Source organism: Taeniopygia guttata, chromosome 3, assembly GCF_048771995.1.
Source record: "Taeniopygia guttata chromosome 3, bTaeGut7.mat, whole genome shotgun sequence".
Taxonomy (NCBI): Eukaryota; Metazoa; Chordata; class Aves; order Passeriformes; family Estrildidae; genus Taeniopygia; species Taeniopygia guttata.
This window is the reverse complement of record NC_133027.1, coordinates 92,618,686-92,643,631: the sequence shown is the minus strand read 5'-3', so window position 1 is coordinate 92,643,631 and position 24,946 is coordinate 92,618,686. Positions and strand designations below refer to the sequence as shown.

Below are 24,946 nucleotides of genomic sequence, written 5' to 3'. Positions count from 1 at the left end.
GGGGTGGCAGTGTCAGCTCAAGCCTGTATTAGCCACCAGAGAATCCAGAAAACGGGCTGCTCACTTGTGGCTTGCCTTAGTGGCAAAAGAAAAAGGACTGAAGCCTAAGGAAACCCCTGCAAGATATGGAAGGGGAGGGAGAAAAGTTCGAGCACAGCCCATTTCCAGCTTTGGTCCTGAACCACAGTCCCCTCCTACTCCATTTGTCCTGTGCAGTGTGAGGAACCAACCTCTCTTATCAAACTGCAAACTAACAAAAAATAATAGCAACAATAACACTAGGGGTATGTTTTCACAAAGGTTTTCACAAAGCTTTCTCCCAGAGTTCTGGTGAGCTGCTGGCTGTCCTTCCCTCTTTGCAGAGGCAGCTTTCCCTCCCTCCCAGTGTGTGTGCGTGTGTGTGTGTGTGTGTGTGTGCGCTCACACGGGGGACTTTGCACACACCCAGAGCTCTCCACTGGGACACAGGGGCTTGGCTGCCTCAGTGGCAAAGAAGACAAAAAACCCAAAACCTGAATTCAGCCTAACTCAAGCTTCCATTTGCCCTGTGAAGCTGAGCGTGGCTGACGAGTGTGGGTGTGGGTGCCTGCATGGCTTTGCCAAGGTCTCGAGGAGGGGAGCAGGCCGTGCCTGCTGCTCTTAGCATTGATTTTCTCCTTATGGCAGTGCTAATTATAGCAGCAAAAAGAACTAATTGCTATGTTGTTGGCACTTTTATCTCACCATGATACCTTTTCCCCTCTGAGAAACTGAATTATTCCCGTCCCTCCGCAACAGGGACGGACCTGCCTGTGGCAGTGTAGGCACTGATGGTCCAGATGCAGCTACCCTGGCCCTGCAGGAAATGTTTCTGTAGGATTTGCTGGCAGGGTCGTGTTGCTGGTATTCAAAAGTGCAATATGCACAGGAAAAAATTGTAATGTGTAACTTTTTGTGTCCCTCCTCTGCAATTCAGAGGGGTGACTGAAGGCTTCTCTGTGCACAGAAACTCCAAAAATAGTTTTAATTCATTAAGTGTATGTATTAAAAGTGCTTTATTTTGACCAGGTCAGCCTCCTTTCCAGGCAGGTGGGGAGGTGTGCCTGGCTTGGGTGAGTTTTGTTTTTTGATGGGCATGAATGAAGTGAAAGCCCCTGGAACTTATCCCCTCAGCACTTGTACAGAAAGAAGCTCCATGAACCAGTCCTCACCAGCAATTTGGATGAATTTTGTTGCTCCTCCCATTCAGACAAGCCCCAGGGCCCTCTGATAGTTCTTCCCAGGAAGCTGGAAGGAAGAAAATCTGATTGTCCTGAGATCTGAATGATGGAGTAAAGATAAACTGGTGTGGGGAGGTGACAGGATTCAGAGCAAGGAGCGCTGAACCTTTCTTTCCATTTGCAGGGCAGCCTGTGAAACAGTTACTTTGGATTTTAAATTCCCCGTGCACTTCCTCCTTCCAGCCAAGAGGGCAGGAGCTCCGGGCAGCCGCTACCGGAGCCTTGCTGGTTTTATGGCCGGGCTTGTGTGATTGCACCTTAGGCAGCCAGCCCCAAGGACACGGCGGATCACCCCCAGCTAAATCAACTAAGGTGTGGGGCTGCCACCAGGCGCCAGCACCTCATATTGCCCTGGGAAGGGGGGGGAAGGGGCCCCCAGACACCCCACACCCCTTCCCTGGCATCGCCAGCATGAGGGAGTGAGGAGGAGGGTCTGGATGCCACCTCCCCAGCGTATGCCTCCCTGCTTTCCCCATGGCACGGTTGGTCCCTGCCCCTCATTTTGGGGTCCTGCAGAGGGTACCCGGCCCAGGGAGTGCAGCCTGGCTCCCTCCTGCAAGTGCCTCCCGTGAGAGGGGGATGAAATGCAGGCAGAGGCCAAAGTCTGCCTGCTGTGCAGCAGGGAGAGGATGCAACCCCAGCACGTAATAATTATATTGGTGGCAATTGTACAGACCCTTGCCCGCGGCCGCTACTGAGAACTGAGGGCAGGGGTGCTTACTGGCTTAGGGCTGGGTTTTTTCTCTCCTGGAAATCATTGTAAAAGGCACTGGGAGATCAAAACCATTGTGCACGGAGCCCCAAAGTGTTGGCAGGGTAATTCTGCAGTCACACTGCAGCAAGGCAGGAAGGTGTGGGGGGTCCTGGCCCCCAAAGCAGGGTGAGCTGCACCCCAGCTCACACCCTCCCAGGGCTCTCCCATGGGTAGGGGGGATTCTTGGGCTGCAGCCATGAAGGCAGCAGGGAGAGGAGGGCTCATCTGGGTGTGTGTGGAGGGGCCAGAGGCACCCATGGGTGCTGAAGCCAGCTTTGATCCCCTCAGCGGTCAAACCAGAGCAGTAAGGAAGGGGGCCCAGCTGGAAGCAGCACCAGTGTGTTCCCTAGGCCATTCCACAGGCAGTGGGGGTGTGTGTGCCAGCTTCTCGCTCGCCTGGGGCGTGTTGGAGCACATGCTGTGCTGTAGCACAGGTGGGACAGGCAGGGACTCTCCAGCAGCAGCACTGGATCCCCGTTGGAAGCAGCCCTGCCCCTGCACGTGTGGCACCAGGACGAGGAGCAGGAAAGGTGCATCTCTAACAAGGCAGTGCCTGACACAGGGTCGGGACATCCAGTCCTGTCCCCTGACCCTGCCTGGAGCCATTCTGTGCCCAGGCTGGCATCACCATTGCCAGTGGCCAAGGCTGTCCTGGTGGTCCTCCTTGTCAGGCAGGAGCTGAGAGCAGTGCAGCAGAACCATCTCCTCTTTCTCCTGCTGCCGAAACCTCAGGGACCTGCTCGGTCAGGGGTGGCGGCAATGGGACTGTCCCAGAGCACCCTGTTGGGGACAGTTACTCCTTACTCCTTCCTCCAGCTGACCTTCTCTGCCCTTATCACTTCTTTCTCACTCTAATAATCCTGCAAAAGGAGAGCAATGGCAGGGACAGCACCTAACCCCTCCTGGAGATTTTTGAAATGGTAAAGAAATGCTTGAACTCCCTACGCATACAATGGGATTTATGGCAGCCGTCATCCGGCAGGAATGAGGAAGCCTTGGGGGGCCCCAGAGGTGCCATTTGTCCTTGGGGAGGGGACAGGGGGTTTTCTACCACCGAGGTTTGAGCTTGGTGGGGGATGGCAGAGATGGCAGGGCTTGTGGGACGGGGGAAGCACAGCTTATCATGCCGTGCCAGCTGCGGGAAGCACGGTTCAAAGGCACGCTCATTATTTTCAGGAACCTGGAAAGAGACTGACTGAGTCAGCCTCCAGTTGTGGCTCATCCAGCTTTTTTCCACCAGCTTTTCACGGAGAGCTTTCCCCCTGTCTTCCCAAACCCCAACAAATGCTTGTCATCCCAGTCAGCTAATGGGCTTCGCATTCCTGTCTTGAGCTCTCAGCCCCCCTGAGCACATCCCGGTGTGCAGTGCATCCCAACAACAGTGCATCCCAACAACAGTGCATCCTGGTGGCAGCGCCTCCCGATGTGCTGTGCATCCCACTGCCCGGGAAAATGTGTCTTTTCCAGGGCAATACCTCCCATCTGCATGGGAAGCAGACTCAGGCTGGGCAGCAAAATGGGAACAGGAAGATGTGGTGATGGTACATAATGCAAGGAGGGAGAATGCCTCACACAAGGATAAAGCCAGGCAGTGGGGTATCAGCAGACCACCTGTGGTATCCTTTCCACTGCATTCCAGCAGCCCCCTCCAGAGACTGAACTGGGAAGCTGCTCAAGTGGCCAAACCCACTTGGCTGAAGCTTCCTATGACCTGCCTGAGAGAATCCAAAATCCAAGCAGCTTGGCAAGAAGGGTGAAAGGTTGCTGCCACATCTCTTCACTGTTCACACAGCTGTTGGATTGGGTCTCTTGTGAAAACACCAGAGAAACACAGGGCATTGAGTGCCACCACCAGCAGTGACTGGTTACTGGAAGAGCCTAGAGGGGCCCTGACTTGCATGGAAGTTTTCGGAAGTTAGAACCCATGTGGATTTGCTGGTGTCTAAAAAAGGTGATGTATTTTGAAACACAGCAGAAACATTCAGAGGGAGTAGTTTTCTGTCCACTATTTAGCTACTGGCTTGCAGGATACTCCTGGGGTTTCACTGCCTTTGGAACCTTTGCTGCTGGATCTAGCTGGTAGGAACACACTGAAGTTCCCAGGGAAGAAACACTGGGCAGTAGGATTGCAGGAAAACAAGCCACAACAACAAAACAAAAACAAAACAAAACAAAACAAAACAAAAAAAATAAAAGAAAAAACCCAACAAGCTAGACAATGCAGGCAAAACTGGCAAGGGGCTTCAGCGATCTCCAGAGACAGATGCTCATTACCTTTCCATGTCAGTCTGAGAGCTCAGGGCTCTGCCGACCACCTTGTGAGAGTAGACATCTGTCCAAGAGGGTCACTGCCCTCCCAGACTGGTACTGGACCATGTGTAGGGGATGTGAGGCACACAAGATCCTGCATCAGCCTCTTCTCCCAAGCACAGTGCCATGGATACCGGGGAGGATGCTCAGGTCCAACACTCTCCACAGACCTCACAGAGAGGCCCATTTCCACAGGGAGTGGGACCTGTAGGCTGGGTGGGAACCTGTGGGGATGCTGGGTGCCCCGAGGAAGCAGAGCCACAGTGAATGGGTGGCCAGAGAGACAGTGCAGAGCCTCTGGGGAGAGTGGGAAGGAAGTGGAGCTCTAGGTGGAGAAAGACAAGGAGAGGCCGGGAGTGGCAGGGGCCGTGGGAGGCAGGGAGACAGGAGCCCGGTGAGTCAGCCTGCTGGGGTGCTGAAACGCGGCAGGGAAGCACAGGCGGGGCAGGTTCTGCCGCAGCCTGGGGAGGCATCTCCCCCCGGCTGGCACCTTCTCCATCCCTCACTGCTCAGTCAAGGAAAGCAGATCGCCCTCCAAACTGGGGCAGCCTGCAGAGCCACTGCTCCCTCCTTCCAAGATAATGCTGGCACGGAGCCACTCTGGCTCCTGCCGCTGAGGCGAAGCGTTTCCTCATCTAAGCAGGAGAGCTACCAAAACCTGGCTTGGAACCGGGCTTTCCAGCGGCCAGGCCCCAGAGCTGGCAGCACAGAGGGCGACCGGGGCAGGAACTTTGCTCCGCCGGCCCGTGCCGCCCCAGCAGCGGTGCCATCCCCCTGCCCCCCTCGGGCCGGTGCTGGGGTGGGACCCTCGGAGAGAGCAGCAGCCCCTCAGGTGAGGCGCGGGCTGTGCGTGCGGGCGCTGCCAAAGCCGGCTGAGTCAGCCCCGCTGCCGCGGGCGGGCGGTGCGGCGCCCAGCATCCCCATCCCCGGCAGCGCCTCGGCGCCTCACCGACAGATGCTGAGCCGCAGCACAGACACAACCAGGTGCAAGGGAAGCCGGGGCCGTAAGCAGCATGTGTCCGAGGAGTGGGTTTCTTCCAGAGCAAGGAGACATTGTGCTTTTCTGTGGGCTTTCGAGACGCAGTCCTCAGAGGTCCTCGCAATCCTGAAAGGCCCTGTGGCATGCTTGACCTCCACTGGGTAATCCAAGAAGGCAGGAGGTTGGAAAAAGCTGCACAGGAGATAGTCTCTCTTGCTCTAATCTTGCCTTGGTTGAATGAGAGCATTTTCCTTCTGTGAACCCCTCTCCGTGACGGGGCTGGGATGTGACACCAGGGCTCCTGGTGGCCTGGCAGTGCCCACTCCTGGGTGCTGCACCAGGCTTTGTGCTCATCATCCCCCCTCTGACAGGGACACATGGAGCGTTTCAGGGAATGGCTGTCACACCAGGGTGTGTCCTGCAGAGGTCTGGGCAGTGTTTTGACAGCCAGACTCCTCTCCATCTCTCCCAAGAATGCATCTTGAGAGCAGTGTGGGGGGTCACCAGCCAAGGGGGTGTCAGCTGGGTTTTTGGGTAACTTGCAGCAGCCTAGATGTCCCAGCCCTGTGTGTCAAGAGCACGACAGACCCTGAAGATGAAGGTTAATTTTCCCAAGGATATGAAGCTGTGGCCTCTCCTGCATGGTCAGTAAACTTATATAAATCTCCTCACCGGAGTTCAGCTGGGAGCCAGAAACCAAAGGTTGCCTGGCCAAGCTGCTGTACCAGCCAGGTTCTCATCTCCTTCTGGCCTGGTTGGGCTCAAAATCATGAGGAATGGTCAGAAAAGGGGTCCTGGGTCACTGCTCTCAGCCTTGTGGGCAGAGCACCCCTGGCCCCTGCAGGTGGACCTGCTGGACTCTCTCCATTTCAGTGCCAGACGAATGATGGCTGGGGACAAGATGCCACTGGGGGCTGAGCAGGAAGGTGCCTTTGCTGGATTCCATGCTGAAGGCATTGCCCTGGCGCTGCTGAGGGACTGTGTCTTTCAACAATGCTCAGCTCTGACGGGCTGTGCAATCAAACCCTCATCCCTGCCCAGGCCATGTCCCTTTGCAGCCTCATCGTGCTGATCATGGTGAAAAGAGGAAGAATGGACAGGGTTCCCTGGGATCACAGCTGAAAAATTCCCTGCTCACAGATCAAACTGAGCTGTTGTCCTCTGAGCAGCACCTTCCTTACACCTCCTTTCCCAAGTACCTCTTTCTGCTCTTCTCAAGCCCAGCTCCTTCCCTTGCTCCCTACACCCAGGTCCTTGTCCCCAGGCACACTGTCCCCACTCCCTCCTGGGTGCCACATCAACAGGGTGATGCTGGCAGTGACATGGGGTCCTCCAGAATGGGGGGGATGAGTCCCCCTGCCCCTTGCATGTGGCCACCAATCCAACCTCGCACAGGGTTCATTTGGGAAGGGATAGGATGGGATTTGGACAGCAGCACAGGGCTGGTTCTTTCTTTGATCCCATCTCTCCCTCCTCGCTCCCAAATGATTTGAGAGAAATGAAAGACATTTTAGTAGTCAAATCCGTAAGGGTGGGTCCCACTGTGCTTTGACCTTACGGGGCATTTTGTACATTTAATTTGATTTACACCCGACATATTAATTTAACATGCTAGATTTTCTCCCACACCCAGGTAATGCTGAAAATTATACAAGATCCTGCAGAAATGTTTGTGCCATTACCTCATTAGCATCATTATTTATCAAGTTTAATTACAGTGCTGAAGCAGTACATGCAGTGTTGCTCTAGTGGGAGCACGGAGAAGGACATGGCCATGCAGTGATAAGTCTGTGGGCAGCCTTGCTGAAGACAAGGAGCTCCAAAGATCCCAATGCGTGGTGCTGCATGTGCCTCCCTGCAATGTTGTTGGTGGGGTCATGCTTTGAGCACGCTCCTCAGGCTTCTCCAGGTTAGAAAATACCAAGGAATGGTATTTGTAGGAAAGACAGTATGGTTTTCCTATGGGCTCTGGCCAGGCAACACCAACCATCAACAGTCTGCATTTCCACCTGGTGGCTCAGTGACTAGGCAGCCCACTAGCACTAGAATTCTCTCCTCGTGTTGCTGGTGCCTCTCCACCCAGCTCCTCTTGCCTTGCCAGAGGCTACAGGACTTTCTCTCCACTCTGTGTCTCCTGTGGTGCTGGGCACACCTCAGCCCTGGCCACTCGTGTCAAGGCTCCAGGCTGATGATGATATCATTATTATTATTTACTATTATTATTATTATTATCATTGTTATTATTGTTACTGTTATTATTCCTGATTCAGCCATGCTTGTAACTGCACGTCTGACTTAGAGCACCCAGTGGAAGTGAAGTGTGTGCTCTGGGACCTCGTTAAATGAGAACCTCAAAGCAGGATTTGAGAAAGCCCAGATGACAGTGAAGTCATCTCAGCAAGCTCTTGGCTTGGGAGCGCTCTGATTAATGTCATTTTGCTACCTCTTTTGGCTTAAACGACAAGGAGTTGTTAAAATAAAAGAAACCTCAAGTTGAAAGCACTGAAAAAAAAAATCAATTAAGCCCTACATAGCTGTATTTTGTCCTGGAGCAAAATCTCAGACATAACAGAGAAATTACATAGCCTGAAAGAGAAAGAGAGGGAAGGTTTTATGTGCGGTCTCACTGAGGTATTGCCCGAAGCCATGCTGAGGTGGCTTCCCACCTGGTATCTGTGGAAACTGTAAATTCCCCACAGGAGTAAGGGGAGCACGTAGGTGCTGGGATTCCCTGGTGGAAATAGAGACTGCTGGAGGAGCTGACAGTGCATCACCTGATGTGGGGCTGGAGCTTCACCCCTGGGGCTGCAGAAGACTAAGGGGACATCGGCATCCAGCACAGCCCTTTCATCTGCCCGTGATATTTGAAGGCATGCTCCTTTCAGAGGCTGCAGGTCCAGCCCCTGAAGTGAAATCTTGGTCGCAGTGAAACCCACAATGAAACTGCCATCAATTCCCCCTGCTCTGTGCTCTGCCCTGTGGGAGGAGGAAAGCGGCTCTGCCAGAGAGGAGCGATTCCGTTTGAAAGGCCTCTTCCTTCGTGTGGGGACACAGCTCCTGGCGCTCCTGCCCGCAGTGCCCCCGCCCGGTGCCGTCTCTGCCGCGGGGATGAGCTCGGGGAGGGAGGCACCAAGTGCGTTTCCACTGCTCTTAATAAAAAAGTAGATTGAACAGGAGACGGGAGAAGGAATCCCTGAATGTTGTTCAACACCGAGAGCCAGGCGTGGGCTCTGCTCTGCTCGCAGACTTCTTGTGGGTTTTCTTCTGTTTCTTTTGCTTCCTTCCCCAATACCCTAACCTCTTGTCTTTGTTTCATTTCCACTTTGGGAAGAGGGGGAAGACGACAAGAGGCAAATAAAAGAAGAAAAAAACGAGTGGGGAGAGAAAAGGCTGTGACACGTTTTGAATTTTAAATCAATTACTGAAAAAGAATAAGTTTTTTTTTTTTTCCTTTTTTCTCTGGACAGAAGAAAGGCTAGTCATTAAGAAAAGTAATAAGAACTTTTTCTTCCTGCTGCCGCCCCGAGGACGGCTCGGCCTCTTTCCCGGCGCCTCGGCAAGTCTTCCCCTCGACAGGCAGTCCCGGGGAGGGTTTCTGCTCAGCCCCCCGTGGGCGGCGGGACCTGCACTCGCTAACGGGGAGCAACCCAGGCCCCATTCCCGGCAGGGCATCCCGGTGCGGCGGCGGAGAGAGGGGAGCGGGCCGGCCCGACGGGGGCTCCGCCGGCGGGCCGCGGGCAGACGGCAGCGGCGGGGCTCCCTCCTCGGTCGGGTTTTTGGTTTGTTTTTTTCTTTTCTTTCCTTTTTTTTTTTTTTTTTTAATTTTCAGACGTTAAATTCTTTTGCAAACATTCATGCCTTAGGAAGGGCTGGAACAAAGCTCAGCTGCTCCAACCGGTCGGACAGGTAAGCAGACTTGTTGACACCGTTATGTTTGCAGCACGCATGCTCCTTCCCAAGTTTCCTGGTGCATTTTTCTATTCCACCTTATGAAACTTTCCTCCCCCCCCCCCCACCCTCTCCCCTCTCCTCCCCTCCCCTTCCCCTCCCCGCGCCTCAGTGGCTCTGCCCGGTGCGTGCGGTCCCGCTCCCCGGACGGCAGCGCAGCGCCCGCGCCCCGTCGGGCTGCGGGCGGGCGGCGCGGCTGAAGCGGCCGCTCCGCTCCGTGCCCAGCCGTGCCCCCTGCCCTCGCCATGCCCAGAGCCTTCCTGGTGAAGCGCCGGAGCCCGCAGCCGGCGGTGCGCAGCTGGGATGGGCTGCCCGACGAGGAGAGAGCCGACACCTACATCCCGGGTACGGCAGCGGCGGCCGCCGCCCCGCGACGGGCGCCGCCGGGAGGGACGGAGGGAGCGGGGTCCCCGCGGAGGGGGCGACTTGGGGAGGGGGCTCTGCCGGGCCGGGGGAGCCCCGAGGGGGGCTTAGTGGCTTAGAGAGAGCTGTGCGGAAGGCGGTGGAGGGGACACGGACAGCGCTCGAGGGAAAAGTCCCCGGGCAGCGGCAGGGGTGCCAGCCCTGCCGGGCCGTGCGCCCCCATGCCTGGCAGGGTCTCACACCACGGGGAGCCCCCGGGAATGGCGGGGCGGGGAGCTGGGGGGGAATGTGTGTGTGTGTGTGTGTGTGTGTGTGTGTGTGTGTGTGTGTGTGTGTGTATGTGTGTGACCAGGAAGGTGGGAAACCTCGTTTGCATGAGAAAGGTGGCTGGGGGAGGAGAAGGAAGGATCCAGGGCGGGGGGGTCGGGAGGGTGGGGGGGTGATGTACTCCTGGCCTTCCCCTCTCCTCCTCCTCCCGCTCCTCCTGCCCTTGCCCGGGGTATAACGGGAAGGCGGCGGAGCTGGCTTGTTTGAACTTTGGGACCGTTCGTGTTTGAGTTTCCGATTGCAGCGTGAGCCGGGGATCCTCCCCCGCCGCCAGCGGCCCGCCCGCAGGTTAAACACCGGGGCCCGTCCGCCCGCCGCCTCCCTGCCCTGCCCTGCCCTGCCGGCGGCTCCGGGGTCCCCCCGCTTTATCGCGTCCCCACCCCCTTGCAGGCGGCATCGGCTGCGTGCTGCTGGGCTATGAAGACAGCTGCAGCCTGGAGAGCAGCGGCAGCAGCGGGACCAGGGATGCCGAGCCCAGCGACCCCCCGACACCCCAACCTGCCCCCGGCGAGCTGGGCACGGGCGGGGGGATGCTGCTGGACCTGGCCGTCAAGCGCCCCATGGTCAGGTCAAAAATCAAGGTAACCGCCCACACCCCGACCGTCTCTTCTCTGGCGATGGGGTGACCCCTGTTCAAGGTCAAGGCCTGGCTGCTGCCCGGGGACACCAGGTGACAACAGTCCCTTGGGCTCTCTTTGCTAGTGGTGATAGCACCTGTCCTGCACACCGAAGTGGAGGCCTGCGAGGGCAGCCGGCTGTAGGATGGCAGTGTCAGGGAAAGCCTCGTAAGCGAGGCTTCCAGTGCCCTTTGCCTTCTCTTATCCTTGCCTGGGATGTGCTGCCCCTGACCTGCTTGGCTCGGGTCCCACAGGAGCTCTGAACCCAGCCAGGAAGGACCAGCCCTGGCAGCGAGGAGTCATGCCCCATGGTGCGTGGGTGGATCATGTTCCTTAGCGTGGGGCCTCCTTAAAACCTGCCTTCTAGGTTGGACTCAAGCCTTCACCAAGAAGGGCTGGGGTGACTCTTCACGCTGCCCCCCCTCCCACCATGACCTATCAAGAAAGCAGCTAAAGGTTCTCCTCCATAGCTGTGAAGAACCATTGCCACCTTGAGGTCGACCTGCGGGCTTGGGTGAGATGAAGCAATCATCTGTCCGCTGACTTTGCTGAGGAGCCTCTCTGCTGCAAGGGCAGGAGCTCTGGCTGTTCCCCGGGCAGAGCCAGCAGAGCAGCACAGTGATTTCCCTACCAAGGCTGAGAAGGCAAATTGCTCACCGTGCCTCAGGTCCTTGTGGTACCTGAGAATTCAACACCGAACAGCGCCGCGCCTCTCGGAACATCCAGGGTCCTCTCAGCAGAGGCAGAGCCAGGCCACCCCAGCGCTAGGCAGAAGGAGATGTGTTTACCACTGCTAGTTAACACCTCGTTAAACCCTGACTGCTGCTTTGCTGGATGGAGCTGTAAAAATTACCATTGTTTGTGCCGGGCTGACAGCTTTTCAGTCTCCGTGTTCTGAAGTCTCATGATTGGGTTTCACCCCGGTTATATGCAGCTGCTTGAGGTGGAGTCATAGCCCTGTTGCCCAACAGATTCTTCCCAGATGGCTCCCCCTCCAGTTTCACACCTCATGGTTTCACAGCTGCCGATTTTTTTTAATCTTTCTTTACAATTTCGAGTAGTGTTGCTTCAGTAGTAAGCAGGGGAGGAGGACTGGGAAAAATAACTGGCTCTTCAGGAAAAAGAAACCCCAGACGTATTGTCTTTGTGAAAAGCCCACCCTGCTGCTGTTTGACTTTAACCTACTTTGTATCATTTAACCTGGGCTATTTGTGACTGTCACAGCAAAACCTCGTTTCAGCAGAGCTGTGTTTTCCAGCCCATGGATGTGTGCACGTGGTCCTGTCTGCTCTGCTGGCTTTCCCTCATCCCTGGTGTCTAACAGGGGGCATGTCCGTGTGTTCCATCAGGAATAATTAAACCAGCAGCGCAGTATTTACATTTTCCAGACATTAATCCTTCCCTCTGAGGAATGATCTTCCCAGGAGCTAAATCATCAGTGTCTTCTTTAGTCAAGTTATGTCATGGTGTTGGCACAATGCTTTTGGTGCTAGGAGTGGGAATGAGATTACCCCCTAATGTGACTTTGCTGTTAATTAAGGAGCCGGGGACACCAACGGGGCAAGATTAGGGCCATTGTTTCAGTCTCTGCTGAGTCAGCACAACGTGCCTTGGGTTTATCTCTCCAAAACCACCGTTTTTATCACTGCTGGCTGGTTTTTGAGGAACCCGGAGCAGTTGGAGGCATGAGTAGTGAAGGCAGCACATAAAACAACTCTCTGGCACCAGGGAAGACTTTCCTTCTCCTTCCGGGATATCTGCTGAGTGCAGGAGCAAGCACAGGAGTGGTCCCACAGAAAGGTGCTCATAGCCTAAGCCCTTGTGTTCACGGATGTAGCTGGATAAGGGTTGCTACCCCTGGAAGGAAACCACTACACAGAACTTGTTTTAACCCCTGAATCCAAGCTGGCCAGAGATACCTCAGTCCCAAACTGTGCACATGAAGTCCCCCACTTGATTATAAGGAGAGCGTGAAGGTTTCACCCAGCAGAAAAATCTTGAATGCTTTCACTTTTGGTTTTTAATATATCCGCCCCTTTTTTTTTTTTAATGCCACAATAAGCCCTGCTTGTTTTGCTTTATTTCTTCTGTTGGCTCATCCCAATGCTAACAAAGTCCTCTCCCAATTCTCAGTTCACCACTGGCACCTGCAACGATGCTGCCCTGCATAGCTGCGAGCTGTGTGGCAAAGGCTTTCGCCTGCAGAGGATGCTCAACCGTCACATCAAGTGCCACAGCCAGGTGAAGAGACACTTGTGCACCTTCTGTGGAAAAGGCTTCAACGACACCTTTGATCTGAAAAGGCATGTCCGGACCCATACTGGTGAGAATGCCTTCCCCGGGGACCGCGGAGGGGAGAAGGGGTGGGGTGGAACAAGGACAAAGAGAAGGTGGGGGTAACCTGGCAACATCATAACACGAAGCCTTGGTTAACATTTGCCAAAAATAGTGGGGAAGCACTGGAGAAAAGGGGAAGATGTGCCTGTGGACAGAGAAAAGGCTTGGGAATGTTGAAATCTGAGGAGAACTATTGCAACCCATGGGAAGCAGTGAGGGTGCAGGACCTGCCATCTGCACCTCGTGTAGCCACAGCCCCGTGCTGCCATGCCTGGGGCAGCGAGGCTGGGATAACCCCCCCAGGATAACCTGCCTGGGATAACCCCCCCCAGGATAACCTGCCTGGGATAACCCCCCCCAGGATAACCTGCCTGGGATACCCCTCCCCCCCCCCCGATAACCTGCCTGGGATAACCCCCCCCCAGGATAACCTGCCTGGGATAACCAACCATCCCGGAGAGCAAATCACTGCAGTTATCTGAGTGCAGGCGGGAGCTCGATGGAAACGCTTTGCCCTCTAGAGGCAACCAGCAGCAGTTTCCTGGGGAGTTTGCTGTGGAGAACCTTCCCAGCTGATTGCTGTGCAGGATGGGATTCTGGCTTGATTTTGGAAATGTCTGGAGGAAGCAGACTTCATGCTGTGTCTCCCCCAGGATGGAGGATGTGCTGTCTGTGACCTCTCTGCTGTGGGGCCAGTTCCTGAGTCCATCCCAAATCACAGCAGTTGTGTTTCTGTTGCCTCAAATCCAGCTCACTTTTCCCAGAAGCTCTTACCCCAGCCTGGAGCAGGGAGAAGGCTGTCAGTTTGGCTTTTATTTTTTCCCTTGATGGAAGCAATGGCTTAAATAAACATCAACCCCATCCTCTCCAAGAGCAATGCTTCCTGGTGGGCCATTTGGCTTTGCACTGTTGGGCACCCAGAAGGTGCATCCTCCACAGCTCCCAGGCACATCCCATCTTTCCAGATGTGTGCAGATGCTCTGCAGAGCCCCATTAGCCAGGTGAACTGCTAGAAGTGACACAAGAATGTTGGTAGTCAGAAGCTGTTTCTTAGTAGTAGAGCCCCCACAAGCAATGCCACCTGTTTGGATGGGAAAGCATTGCCTGAAGCCAATGTTTTGGACTGTTTGGGTTTGTTTGCAAAGCTTTCATGTGGGAAGGAGAGCTGCCACTTGGGGTATGGCTGGAGTGTGGAGTCAGAGCTTCCAAAGGAAGTGATTTTTCAAGCTGTCCACTCATCAGAGAGTCAGAAAATAAATCCAAGAGGGTCTCTGCTCATAAAAATTTGAAATCATTCCTAAATTATTTTAAATGATTCTTAAGTGATGAAGAGGTTCCCAGGCCCTAATGGGCTGTGTCATCCTGGCACTGCCCTTTCTGTGCTTCTGTTCCTGTTTGTGGAGTGCTGGAGCAGGCACCAAGGATGGTGGAGGTTTAAATTGCCTTCAAATGAGCATGCAACTGCTTTTGTGTGAATTCTGATGAAGGTTTGGGCTTTCTCTCCAACTCCAGTTTAATGGAAATGAAGCAATTTCACAGCAGCAGGCATTAGGAAACTTCTGTCTTGATAGTTTAATCTGGTGCACTGGGATAACCTCTTTTAACTAAACAAAAATGCAGTTGAGATGCTGCTTATTGGAACTTATAATTAACTTGGATTTCTGGTAGATAGATCAGGTCCTGACTGGTAACTTAATGCAATCACAAAATTACAACTGCCTGAACAGACCAATCTGGTTTACCCATTTCTGCCTGGCTCACCATAGGTCTGATCTTCCAGATTCCACCTTCCCTGGGGAAAAGAGGGAGTTAGCTGACTCCTTATATCAGTTTTAAGGGTGGTCTTTGCTTGGAAACTTACTCATGTAGACTAGTAAGCAGAATTCCTTCTGGTTTAGGTTCTTTCAAGTGTTGCTAAACCCTCAGCTCTTTAAGCACTGGGGGAGCTGTTGTTAAATCAGTGTTGATTGGTGGTGAAATTGATTTTTGTGGTGTTGGTTGTCTGGGCTTTCAAATCACAAGTCAGTTTCTTCTCCCTCCTCTGGAAACACACAGTTATTTCTTTCATCTTCCTGCACTTCTCTAGAATTTGTAATCTCAGTCATCAAAACTGTATTGTATGAAAGAGCTCTCGCTCCTTTGAAGCACTTGGGATTGCTGGACATTCTTTGCTGTTCACTGAAGCCTCACTAAACCAAAAGAGAAAAATTAAAATCTTACCACGACAGATGTTTTCATTCATTGTAAAAGCTGAAACTGATAGTTTTACCTAATCACAGGATTTCAAAGAGTCAGAGGTCTAAAATAAGTTTTGCAGGAGCTGATAACGGCTGCCTTAGGACCAAACCACTGACCTTAGCAGATGATTAGGATAACATTCCTACGTTTTCATATATCAACCCATTCCTGAAAACCCATAGCCCGGAAGGATGTTTTATTTAGAGAGGCAGCTCCTTGGGCTGCTGGATACCATCTCAGCAGCTGATGTGCCAGAGCCTTGCTCTTGGCTGACTGTAGGAAACAAGACACAGGTGACACAGCAGGTGACACAACAGGTGACACAACAGGTGACACTCAGGTAACATCTGTCTTTCCCCACCGCAGGCATTCGTCCTTACAAGTGTGAGGTTTGCAACAAGGCCTTCACGCAGCGCTGCTCGCTGGAGTCGCACCTGAAGAAGATCCACGGCGTGCAGCAGCAGTACGCCTACAAGCAGAGGAGGGACAAGCTGTACGTGTGCGAGGACTGCGGCTACACGGGCCCCACGCAGGAGGACCTGTACCTGCACGTCAGCGGCATCCACCCCGGCAGCGCCTTCCTGAAGAAAACCTCCAAAAAACTCGCAGCCGTTCTGCAAACCAAACTCAGCCCCGTCCTGCAGAGGAACTCCAAAGAGGACGGCAAGGACGAGTGACACGGGGGCTCACGGCGCTCGGCAGGAATGAAGTTTACATGTAGGACTACATATATTATTTTTTTAAGAACAGTTTTGAAAGAAACGCCTGAAATTAAAGGGATGCTTTTGTTAACGGGACTCTCTTGATGTTGGTTAGACCTCGGCTTGACAGAAATATTCCCATTTGTGATGGAAACATCAGACTTTTTTTTTTTTTTTTTATCTGGCCAATAAAAACGGAATGCTTGCAAAGGCTGTCACCTCTCGGATGGAGTATTTACTGAACTGACATTTGGGCAACCTGTTTTCTGTTTCAGCTCTGCCACAGGTCCGAATACCCCTAACAAATGAGTTCACCTTCCCCCAGTATATTTGTTTTTTTGTAAAGTTAATAACTGCTACCTCCCATGCAAATTACTTATGAGAGGTTTGGGTGAAAAGTGTTGGGTAAGAGTGCTACTGGTGCATGCTTCTATGCAACATTAATTGAAGTGCCTAAAGAACAGGAGTGCATTATATCAGGAAATGAGCTATAATGTGCAAAATACCCTCAGCTCTGCCCCCTGTGCAGTCTGCCTACAATTTATTGAAGTGTGATCCAAGGTGAGTTAAAACTCTTCCCAAAGGATGCAGAATGCTTTCTTACCAAAGTTTCTCTACTAGCAAATGACATTATTCTAGGGCAGACCTTTGGTTGTATCTTAAGTACTTGAAGCCATGAATTGCTTTTAACATGTTGATATACAAGTGAAATCTTAGCTCTGATGTTCCTGGACTTGCCGTGCTCACTTTGAAGATTATTACCACATCCTTTTAACATACACCTACAGCAACCCAGAAACCCAAAGAAAGCGCTGTAATGACTTGAAAATAAGTATTTTCTGTCATGATGAAATGCAATTTTGTGCATATTTTATAGCGTGTGTGTGTGTTTGGGGTTTTTTTTCCCTCTTTTATATTCAAGTGCTGTTCATTAATACAACAGTGTGGTGGAAAGGGGGACTGAGCCTGTGTCTGCTTTAGGAGATCAGTGCAAAACTGCAGGCACCAATCTGGCTGTTCCTCTGTGACCACTCTAAGTCTAGAAGGCTCTTCCTACCTAAAATACCAAGTCAGGCTTAGCCAGGACTTTCACAGTCATTGCTGCTAAAATGAGACATTTTGAGCAACTTTACAAGAATTGTAAAAAAGTCTTTTCAACTTGCTTCGGTTTTGTACAGGCACCTGATTGGGTTTTTGTGGGGAAAAGATTCTAGGGGTCTTAAAGCATTCTTAAGGATATTAATGCTTTATTCAGCACAACTGTTGGTGCTTGAGACCTTGAAAATGAAGATTATAAAGTGATGCTACTGTGTTAAGAACAAACATCCTATATAGCAGGGAAGTTTGTAATATACTTTAATAAATGAAAAGTTGCTGGGGAAAAAAAGCATCTGAGGTAAATTAGAAGATCCTGACTTTGCAGAAAGCTAAAGCTTGTACACCAACCCCCAGGTCTTATAACTGAGCAGTGTAAAGGGAAGGTTGCTCACTGCAATGGGATTAATGTTCACCTGACTGCACAGGATTTGTGTGCTCAGCTCTGCTGAAACAACAGCCCTTCTCCTGGTACAGCAGAGTTGGGGCTGAAACCCTTCCTCTCCAGCCAGAGACATGTTTTGTGGGCGTACCTGTGTGCATGGGTTGGTTTTTTATCCCTCCTGCACCACGTGTTGCTTTTGCTCTCCCTCCAGTGTCACTGCCACAGCACATCCCTGCTGACAGAACCACAGGCACAGTGAGGTGGGCACAGAAAAAAGAAAGGGAGCAGGTAGCAGGCCACAGGGAGAAAGCCATCCTAGATGGAGAGCAAAGCCCTGGGAAGCTGGATGTCAAAGCTGAAGTAACTGCCCAGGCTGCCCAGCAAGTTTTTCTGCAGAGGACAGACAGTGCCTGTAGCAGTGCCCTGGGCACATCACTTTAAAAGTCTGGCAACTTAATTGAAACTGGTCACAAAGAGTGTTTGGGTTTGTGTGACACTGGTGACAGCCACCTGCCAGTCCTGTTACAGGACAAACCAGCTTGTGCTGCTCCAGAAATGCTCCGCAGCTCAGCCAGGGATGCCCAAGGCAGCAGCCAGGCTTTCAGAAGTGCCAGACACGAGTGACTCTCACCACTGCTGTCTTTTGAAGGCTGTCTGCCTCCTCCTGGCTCTCCGAGGTACAGACTTAGCTGGGACTTGGGTTTACAAAGTGGCTTTGCTGGCAGCCTTCCTCAGGCATGGGGTTCTGGCTGATTTTCTTGAAGCTTAGGGGTTGGTCATAATTTTATTTGTAAGGTGCAGTGTTATTGTGAAAACTCATACATACAATTCATAGAAGACAGAGAGAATGAGGAAAAAGGTTTTCCAGGGCAATACTGCCTGACGTGATCAAGGCTTATTCTCTGCTTTACAGACTTGATTTTATTAGCTTCAAAAGTAAAAGTTCTATTTCAAAACATTTATTCAAAATCTTATTTGGAAAAAAAACCCAACCAAACAAAGAAACCAAAAAACAAAACAAAAAAAAACCACCCCAAAAAACAAAGAGGAAGCCGTAACAAACAGCCTCCAAAACCCAACCAGCAGCTCTTCACCCCTCAGAAGGCCCTGTGTCACAGCCACAGGCCTGCTGTGATACAGAAACTCACTCAGGTGGCACTGGGGATCGTTCTAGGGGTGGGCTCCTTGTTGGCTCAGACCCACAGCAGAGTCAGAAGAGCTCAAGGCAGTGGCAGCACAGAGCTCCCAAGCCAAGGCACACAGCCCATCTCACAGTGCTTTTCTGTGGGCTGGGTGTTAAAACACCTGCAGGAGGAGCCACTAGCAGCAGCCAACATTCCCACCTCTCAGAACACTCGCTGGAAATTTCTGGGAGTGTTGGCTCCAATTCTGCTCCTCTCTTGCTGAGCCACTTCTGCTAAGTGGCCACTTTGCTGTACTATTATAAAGAAGAACTAATGAGGACTTTAATTATAACTCTCAGGACAGGTTTTCCAGTTGTAGCTGTAAGACAAACCACAAATGATAACAAGCCTGATGATGGCATGAGCAAGAACTGAAACCCAGTCTGCTATATTCATTTCTTTATCATTTCCATTTCTCTCAGCTCATACATTGCACATGTTGTTTTGCTTTAGTTCACCAACTTCATATTTAAAGACTGAGTTCTGCAACTTCTTTTTCCCTCAAAAATCACATATGAAAGATGATCTGATCAAGCAGTTTTACTCGATAGTAGGAACTTTTCTATCAACCCCAGGCTGTATAAACTGTGTGGGATAAAAAGAGAGGCCAAATAAGTTGGGCTTTTCTGCCTGGACCACTGAGGTCACCTACAGTATGAGGAAATAGATATTCCCCATTTGAAAGTTACTAGTATTTTTGGGAGGGGAGAGAAGGGAGCTAGTAAGAAATTGGCCAAAGTTACTCAAAAAAGAACATGAAAGTGGTACATTTAAACAAAAGGTTCTTCCTTTGTGTCTGTGCTCAGGCCAGTAGCTTGTGCTTAGTGTGGGTCAGTTTTTGTCCATGTACTCCTCCAGGCGCAAGAGCCACTTATTCCAGTAGTGAGAGCACAGGTCAGGATCCATGAAATGCGGATGTGCCGGAGAGCCGTCCTTGTAGGCAACCACAATGAGCCCACAGCGAACCTGCAGCACAAACAGGCTGTCACAAACACCACATTTGTGTGCAACCCTAAGAGCTAAACCTCACTGCAAAACATCTTCTTAACATACACATCTCACATCAGAATAAAAAGGAAAAATAGCTTACTGTAAAACACTTGGAGACTTAATATTCAAATGCTCCAAAAACCTTGAGCCCAAAGCTCTGAGTAACTCCAGTGAAAACCAGGGACATGAATTCTGAGGATGAGTGATATTTAAACCCTGCAGATGCCAAGAAAATTGCCAGAGACTGAGGAGTTTTTGCCTGGGGCCATACAACCAGACTGATGCCACTCTCCAGCTTCAGTCTGGATAGAAATGGTTACTTAGGGTATGTTCTGACATCTTTCATACCTGACAAATCCCAAATCCTAAACAGCCACTGGCAGTGGGGAACAGGAAGCTACTAGCAGAATTCCAGCCCATATTTCATTCTGTAAGGATCATGTCTGTGGACTGCTTGTGTTCACTGACCTCTACAATATCCTAGAAAGTAATTTGCACAACATATAAATTAACTTTCTCTCTTCTGCTTCTTATTTTCTCACTTCAATACCTGTACTGAGGTAAAAATCCTTCAGGCCAAGCAGGCAGGCTAGAATTTTGGAGTCTTTAAAAACATTATTCCACAGTTTTCTGATTAAGTGATTCCAAACACACTGCTACTCTCTGAGGAAACATAGTACAGCTTCCAGACATCAAGTGCATCACTTAGTTCCTCATTTGCTAGTGGGACACAAGCAAGGCAGGATGCAGGCAAGACCCCCCATACTATTTTCCTGTTTGCAGGGTCTTTTCCTTTATTTCCTCTCCTGCCCCTTCCTACTCTTGACACGAGCCAAAACCACACAGGACAGAGCACAGGGGATTGCCCAGATGCCAAGTCCCGGGGAGTTCATCTGAGCATCTCTTGGTCCCACTGAGCACTTCCTTAAAACCACTGAAAATTCACTACTGGCAGCCAAGGGCAGCAAGATTAGCAGGAGTAGTGGAATTATTTCACACTATGACATCTTAACCTGATCTCAGACTGGGGTCTTTTGTTACAAGTCCTACCAACACTTCCACAATGGGCAGCAGGTTCTAAAGGCAGGAAGAAATGAAGACCACATAGGCATTGCTGCTTGTCTTGGCATGCAGCAGGCTTACTGACCTGGAAGTCATAATTGGCATCATGATTTATGGCTCCAATATACGCTGCAACCTGTAATGGGTTGTCATAAGTATTCTGCAGAAATGGTTTTGGCTTCTCTGAAGTTTTCCAGTCAATCACACAGAGTCGGTCCCTGCACAGGAGAACAAGACAGGACAATGGTTTAAACTTAAGTTTAGTCACAAGTAAGAAATAAGTGAGACAGCACATAAAGACTTTTCACTCTCAGCCTGTTTTCCCCTGATTGCTCATTATTGTGACTAAACAAGTCTCTTTCACGCAGGCAGTTTAGATCCTAAAAACCAAACTAAAACTAACTCAAACCCTCCACAGTTCCTGGAAAATGCTGACAACTGCTTAAACCCATCCCTTCTCCAGTAGGGAACTCCCCACCAGGAAAAACAGCATTTCACGCCATGAGGATCATCCAGGGGAGTTCCTCCAGCCTGCCAGTCCTAGAGATCTGTCCAGCTTCCCTCAGCCACTCTATCACACCCTGGCCTCCGCGGCACCACATGACAGGAGTTTTAGGGAAGGGCACCTCACCGATACTTGGCCACGCAGTCAACCAGGCCCAGGTATTGCAGGGTCTTGTGGTGAACTCCACTTTCCAGAGCCTTCACCTCGCTGATGTCTTCCAAGACATGTTCCACACTGGATAAGTAGCCAGCCACAACATCATCTCTACCCTGGTCCCTAGCTGCTGTCTCTTCAGACAGGAATATCGATTCCAAAGCTGAATGGAAGAGCTCTCCTTGGAGAAAAAGATCTAAGAAAAACAGGAAAACCCCCTCACATTTTAGACACTACTTTAGATTTATATCCTACATATTCCACAATGTAGCTCTTAAACCAGTCCTGGTTTTTCTACTGAAAGTTTGAGGGTGTGGGGAGAAGGCAAAGAAACAGAAAATAAATTGTCAATAGGAAATCGGTATCCCTTCTGTTAATGCTTCCTTTACTTTTTTAGTCTCACTGCCTACTCATACATACACTGGATGAACCAAACAGTTACTGAAAAACCTCACCATAAACAGCAGGACAAATTGGTTTTTAAAAGCTCAGGACTATAGGAGTTCAAAATACCTATTTCCATCTTGTTACAAAGTAGCTTTGTAATTGCAAAGAGGCTCAATAACATCATCTGGAAAATACCTATTTCTAAATAGATACCGGCAAATCGAGAACTAAAGGAAAGTCAGACAGGATTGAGCAAAGTATGCCTACAGTCTGACTCTCATTTTCCACAAATTTATAAATCCACTTTATTGGTCCCAGAACAAAGACCAGAGCTTAGGCTCATTGGTAACAGATATACTCACAACATGCTCTCATGAAGCAGAAGCAACTTCATGGATTTCCAAACCACTTGGCCCATCGTACCTGCCAGCAATCCAAACTACTGCTTCTACTCTACAATCACACTGTGGCTAGACTTACTTTTGGTATACTCTTCAAATCCCTCTTTTCCAAGCTCCTCTATCATTTTCTGCTTCCATCTTTCCAGATAGAAGACTTGCTGTGGGGAGAGGGTTTGTTGAAGGATGCGGGTAACACTGGGCATCTTCGTTCTTTGTAACCCGATTTTCATAGGGACGTTTGAATCACTGCTGGCAGGAAGAATTCTCTTGCTGGGGTTTATTAAAGGAACCCAATTCTTGGGAGTTTTTGTCCCAGCTTTAACTGGAGGTGTGTGTTTAACTGGTGGCCCATATAAAAAATTGTCTTCCTCAAGTATTGTCTCTGGTGTTTGGGCTCTGTTTTTGTAAGATGTAACAGAGCGGACCAAGTTCTTGTATTTTTCTTGGTCAACTTGTTCATAACTATTTCCTTTTTTCTTTTTGCTATAAACACATGCAGAGGTAGACAGACATGTGTATGGGAATTGTTTTTGGCAAAATGGTATTTGAAAAAGCACTTCCAGGCTCCCTGGTTTCCTGGACAGAATCTGTAGGAATTGCATTCTGACAAGAAGTGTTTGTGAGCAGTTAGAGTTTTCTTCCTTCTGTCAGCAACAGTCTGTGGGTTACCTTTTTCCTGTGGAAAAAGAAATTTGTGATTTACAGAGCCATAAAACTCTGCCACCCTCCTATTCTTGCCCTTTGCCAAACAAAGAATTGCTATGACCAAAGTGTCTTCATTTACCTTTTACCACCTTTATTCTTCAGATAAATAAGATAAAAAAACAAGGAGTGAGGAAAAGAGGAAATGTTCCTGAAAGGAACTGCTGCTGGCCTGCCAAATCTGAAATCTGAAGCACTTGGAGATTTGTTGCAAGTAGCTAAAGTTGCATCACAGGACATCCCTACAGCAACAGTATCAGAACTGCCATGGAAGTAGGCACAAAAACCAGATCTGCCACAAACAGCCCCCAAAAGAGGGAGGGGGAAATAAAAGCTACACAGAGGACATTGAAGCAAATCTGTTGCTGTAAGGTATGAAAACTCTTCAGTTTATAGAGAATGACCAACTGAAGGAGATTGTGGGGACAAGGTACCTTATAGGGTATCAACCCACGATTTTCTTTTGTGTCCCTAAACAGACAGCAGCAGTATATACCGTTGTGATCTCCAGAGTTACATTTAGTGCAACAGTGCTTCAGTGACTGGCATGAGTTTTGATTTAACAGCCTTTGTTGTGCTGGGGAATATACCTGTGGAATTTCCAGTACTTGGGGAAATGTTTGTGGAGTGTATGAACCTAACCACCAGGGAAGGGAGAGTTTGCCAGCTGCTGTCCTGCTTTACAAAAGGAAAAAGGTTCTAGGATTGCTAAGAAATAAGGAACCCTTGTGCCCTGCTGAGTAAAGATTCACGTGTATTTCAAAAAAACCACTAAAGTGGCATTTCTGTGCAGGTAACTTACAAGAAAGAAAAGGAGTGGTCGGGATCTACTCTTGTACACAAAGCACAGAATTTAATTGAGATTTCCCTCTGGGGAAGTGTCTCCTCTCTGAAAGCATTTGTGGTTGAAGACTGGCAGAATTGCTTCAAGTGTTGCATGATGAGCCACAATGGAGAACTGAAAAAAAATTAAAATAACTTGGAGCTAAAAAAAATCCCCCAAGACAACTTTACTTTCCCAAGCAAGTTGACTTTGCAGCTCCAACAATAACTGAGCTAACACAACTGAGGAATTTTTTTTCCAGTATAGGAATGAGTGGCTTAACTGGAGGAAATAGAAAGGATTACTTAAAGAAAAGTTCACCTATAAAAATCTACCTCCAGCTGTGATTTTGCATAATAACCAGTATGGCTTTTTATCCACAGAAACCTATCCAGCTAAAAACAAACAAACCAACCAAAAAAGCAAACAAACATAAAACCAAAAGCACTGACTTATTTCAGAGATAACAAAAAAGACACTCCTAAACACACCTACAGACTTGATGTCCCTTGTCCCTATTTTGAGCAGAACAAATCTACTGATGAAGGTATAACTATGAGTTCCCTGCAGTTTTCAAAATACATTATTGAACCTATCCAGGTTAAAAATACATCTCCCTCTTTTGGGGTGTTTAAAGCACAAAGAGAGACAACTCAGCAACCCCATTTAAAGCACAAACCCACAGTTGTGGGCTTTAGTTCAGGGTAAACAGACTTCAGTTCCCAGTTCAAGCTTGATTCCCAGATCAGCACTGGGAATGGAATTAGAGGGGAATAGGGCTGTAACACGAAGTCAGCGCTCTGTGAAAGAGCTGGGCCAACACCAGTGACCACCAAGTGCCCTCAGGAAAACAAACCTTCTGCAGGTGCCTGAAAATTCCAGTGCCGGACAGCCCGCCCTTGTGCAGAGGGGGATAAACCACTGTGGACAAGAAGCCCCGCCGGGCGCGGGCATGCCCAGCCACAGCAGCGCTCGCTGACGGACCCGGGGGCAGTGCGGGCCAGGGGAGGAGGAGGAGCAGGAGCAGCAGCAGCGGCAGCGGTACCGACACCGGCGCCGGCACCTTCCCTCTCTGCCCTCCCTGGCCTTCCCTCGCCCCAGGCCCTCCCGCCCGCGGCTCCGCGTTACCTCAGCCGCGCTTCCCGCCACCGCCGCGGGCGCCAGCGCGCAGGCGCGCCCCGCCCGCCGCCGCTACCGCGCTCATGGCGCACGCGCTGCCCGCTGCCTCATGGGACTTGTAGTTTCCCCGCACTACTAGCCCCAGCCCTTTTTCTTTGGCTGGAGCGCCCCGAAAGCTGGCGAGAGGAACGTGTCTGCTCCATTTCACGCTTTTTTTGTAGTCTTTTAAAGTCTGTAAGGAAAACAACCCAAATCTTTAAATGCAAGCCGAAAAATAAAGCGCTGCGGTGCCATCATGGGTGAAAGC

At 50.6% G+C, this 24,946-nt stretch overlaps 2 protein-coding genes across 6 annotated transcripts; one reads left to right on the top strand and one right to left on the bottom strand.

Moving 5' to 3' along the window:
- The first annotated feature begins 9,240 nt into the window (after positions 1-9,240).
- OVOL2 (ovo like zinc finger 2) lies at positions 9,241-16,046 on the top strand. The gene is made up of 4 exons (XM_012572330.5): positions 9,241-9,595; positions 10,331-10,521; positions 12,691-12,880; positions 15,499-16,046. The coding sequence occupies exons 1-4, from the start codon at positions 9,496-9,498 to the stop codon at positions 15,807-15,809; spliced, it is 792 nt and encodes a 263-aa protein (XP_012427784.2). The 5' UTR covers positions 9,241-9,495; the 3' UTR covers positions 15,810-16,046.
- Positions 16,047-18,078: 2,032 nt separating this feature from the next.
- On the bottom strand, positions 18,079-24,945 carry MGME1 (mitochondrial genome maintenance exonuclease 1). Of its 5 annotated transcripts, none has more exons than XM_072927424.1 (7): positions 24,649-24,944; positions 23,500-23,655; positions 22,075-22,671; positions 21,181-21,403; positions 20,635-20,767; positions 19,588-19,703; positions 18,079-19,463 (listed from the first exon to the last, which is right to left on the bottom strand). In XM_072927424.1, the coding sequence occupies exons 3-7, from the start codon at positions 22,595-22,597 to the stop codon at positions 19,319-19,321; spliced, it is 1,140 nt and encodes a 379-aa protein (XP_072783525.1). In that variant the 5' UTR covers positions 22,598-22,671; positions 23,500-23,655; positions 24,649-24,944; the 3' UTR covers positions 18,079-19,318. The 5 variants fall into 5 exon arrangements, with proteins under 5 accessions (XP_072783525.1, XP_072783526.1, XP_072783527.1 ...); XM_072927425.1 differs by lacking the exon at positions 24,649-24,944 and adding an exon at positions 24,377-24,642; XM_072927426.1 differs by lacking the exon at positions 23,500-23,655 and having other exon boundaries at positions 24,649-24,945.
- Position 24,946: the final 1 nt, after the last annotated feature.

What these genes read in the sequence shown, in the direction of transcription:
- OVOL2 (XM_012572330.5), top strand. Translation starts at nt 9,496, where the DNA reads ATGCCCAGAGCCTTCCTGGTGAAGCGCCGGAGCCCGCAGCCGGCGGTG. An exon ending in TGGTCAGGTCAAAAATCAAG is followed by an intron (nt 10,522 to 12,690) that starts GTAACCGCCCAC and finishes CCCAATTCTCAG; the next exon opens with TTCACCACTGGCACCTGCAA. An exon ending in GCATGTCCGGACCCATACTG is followed by an intron (nt 12,881 to 15,498) that starts GTGAGAATGCCT and finishes TCCCCACCGCAG; the next exon opens with GCATTCGTCCTTACAAGTGT.
- MGME1 (XM_072927426.1), bottom strand. Translation starts at nt 22,597, where the DNA reads ATGCAATTCCTACAGATTCTGTCCAGGAAACCAGGGAGCCTGGAAGTG. An exon ending in GACTGCGTGGCCAAGTATCG is followed by an intron (nt 20,768 to 21,180) that starts GTGAGGTGCCCT and finishes TCTCCTGTGCAG; the next exon opens with GGACCGACTCTGTGTGATTG. An exon ending in ATGCCAATTATGACTTCCAG is followed by an intron (nt 19,704 to 20,634) that starts GTCAGTAAGCCT and finishes TGGCATCTGCAG; the next exon opens with GGTTTAAATATCACTCATCC.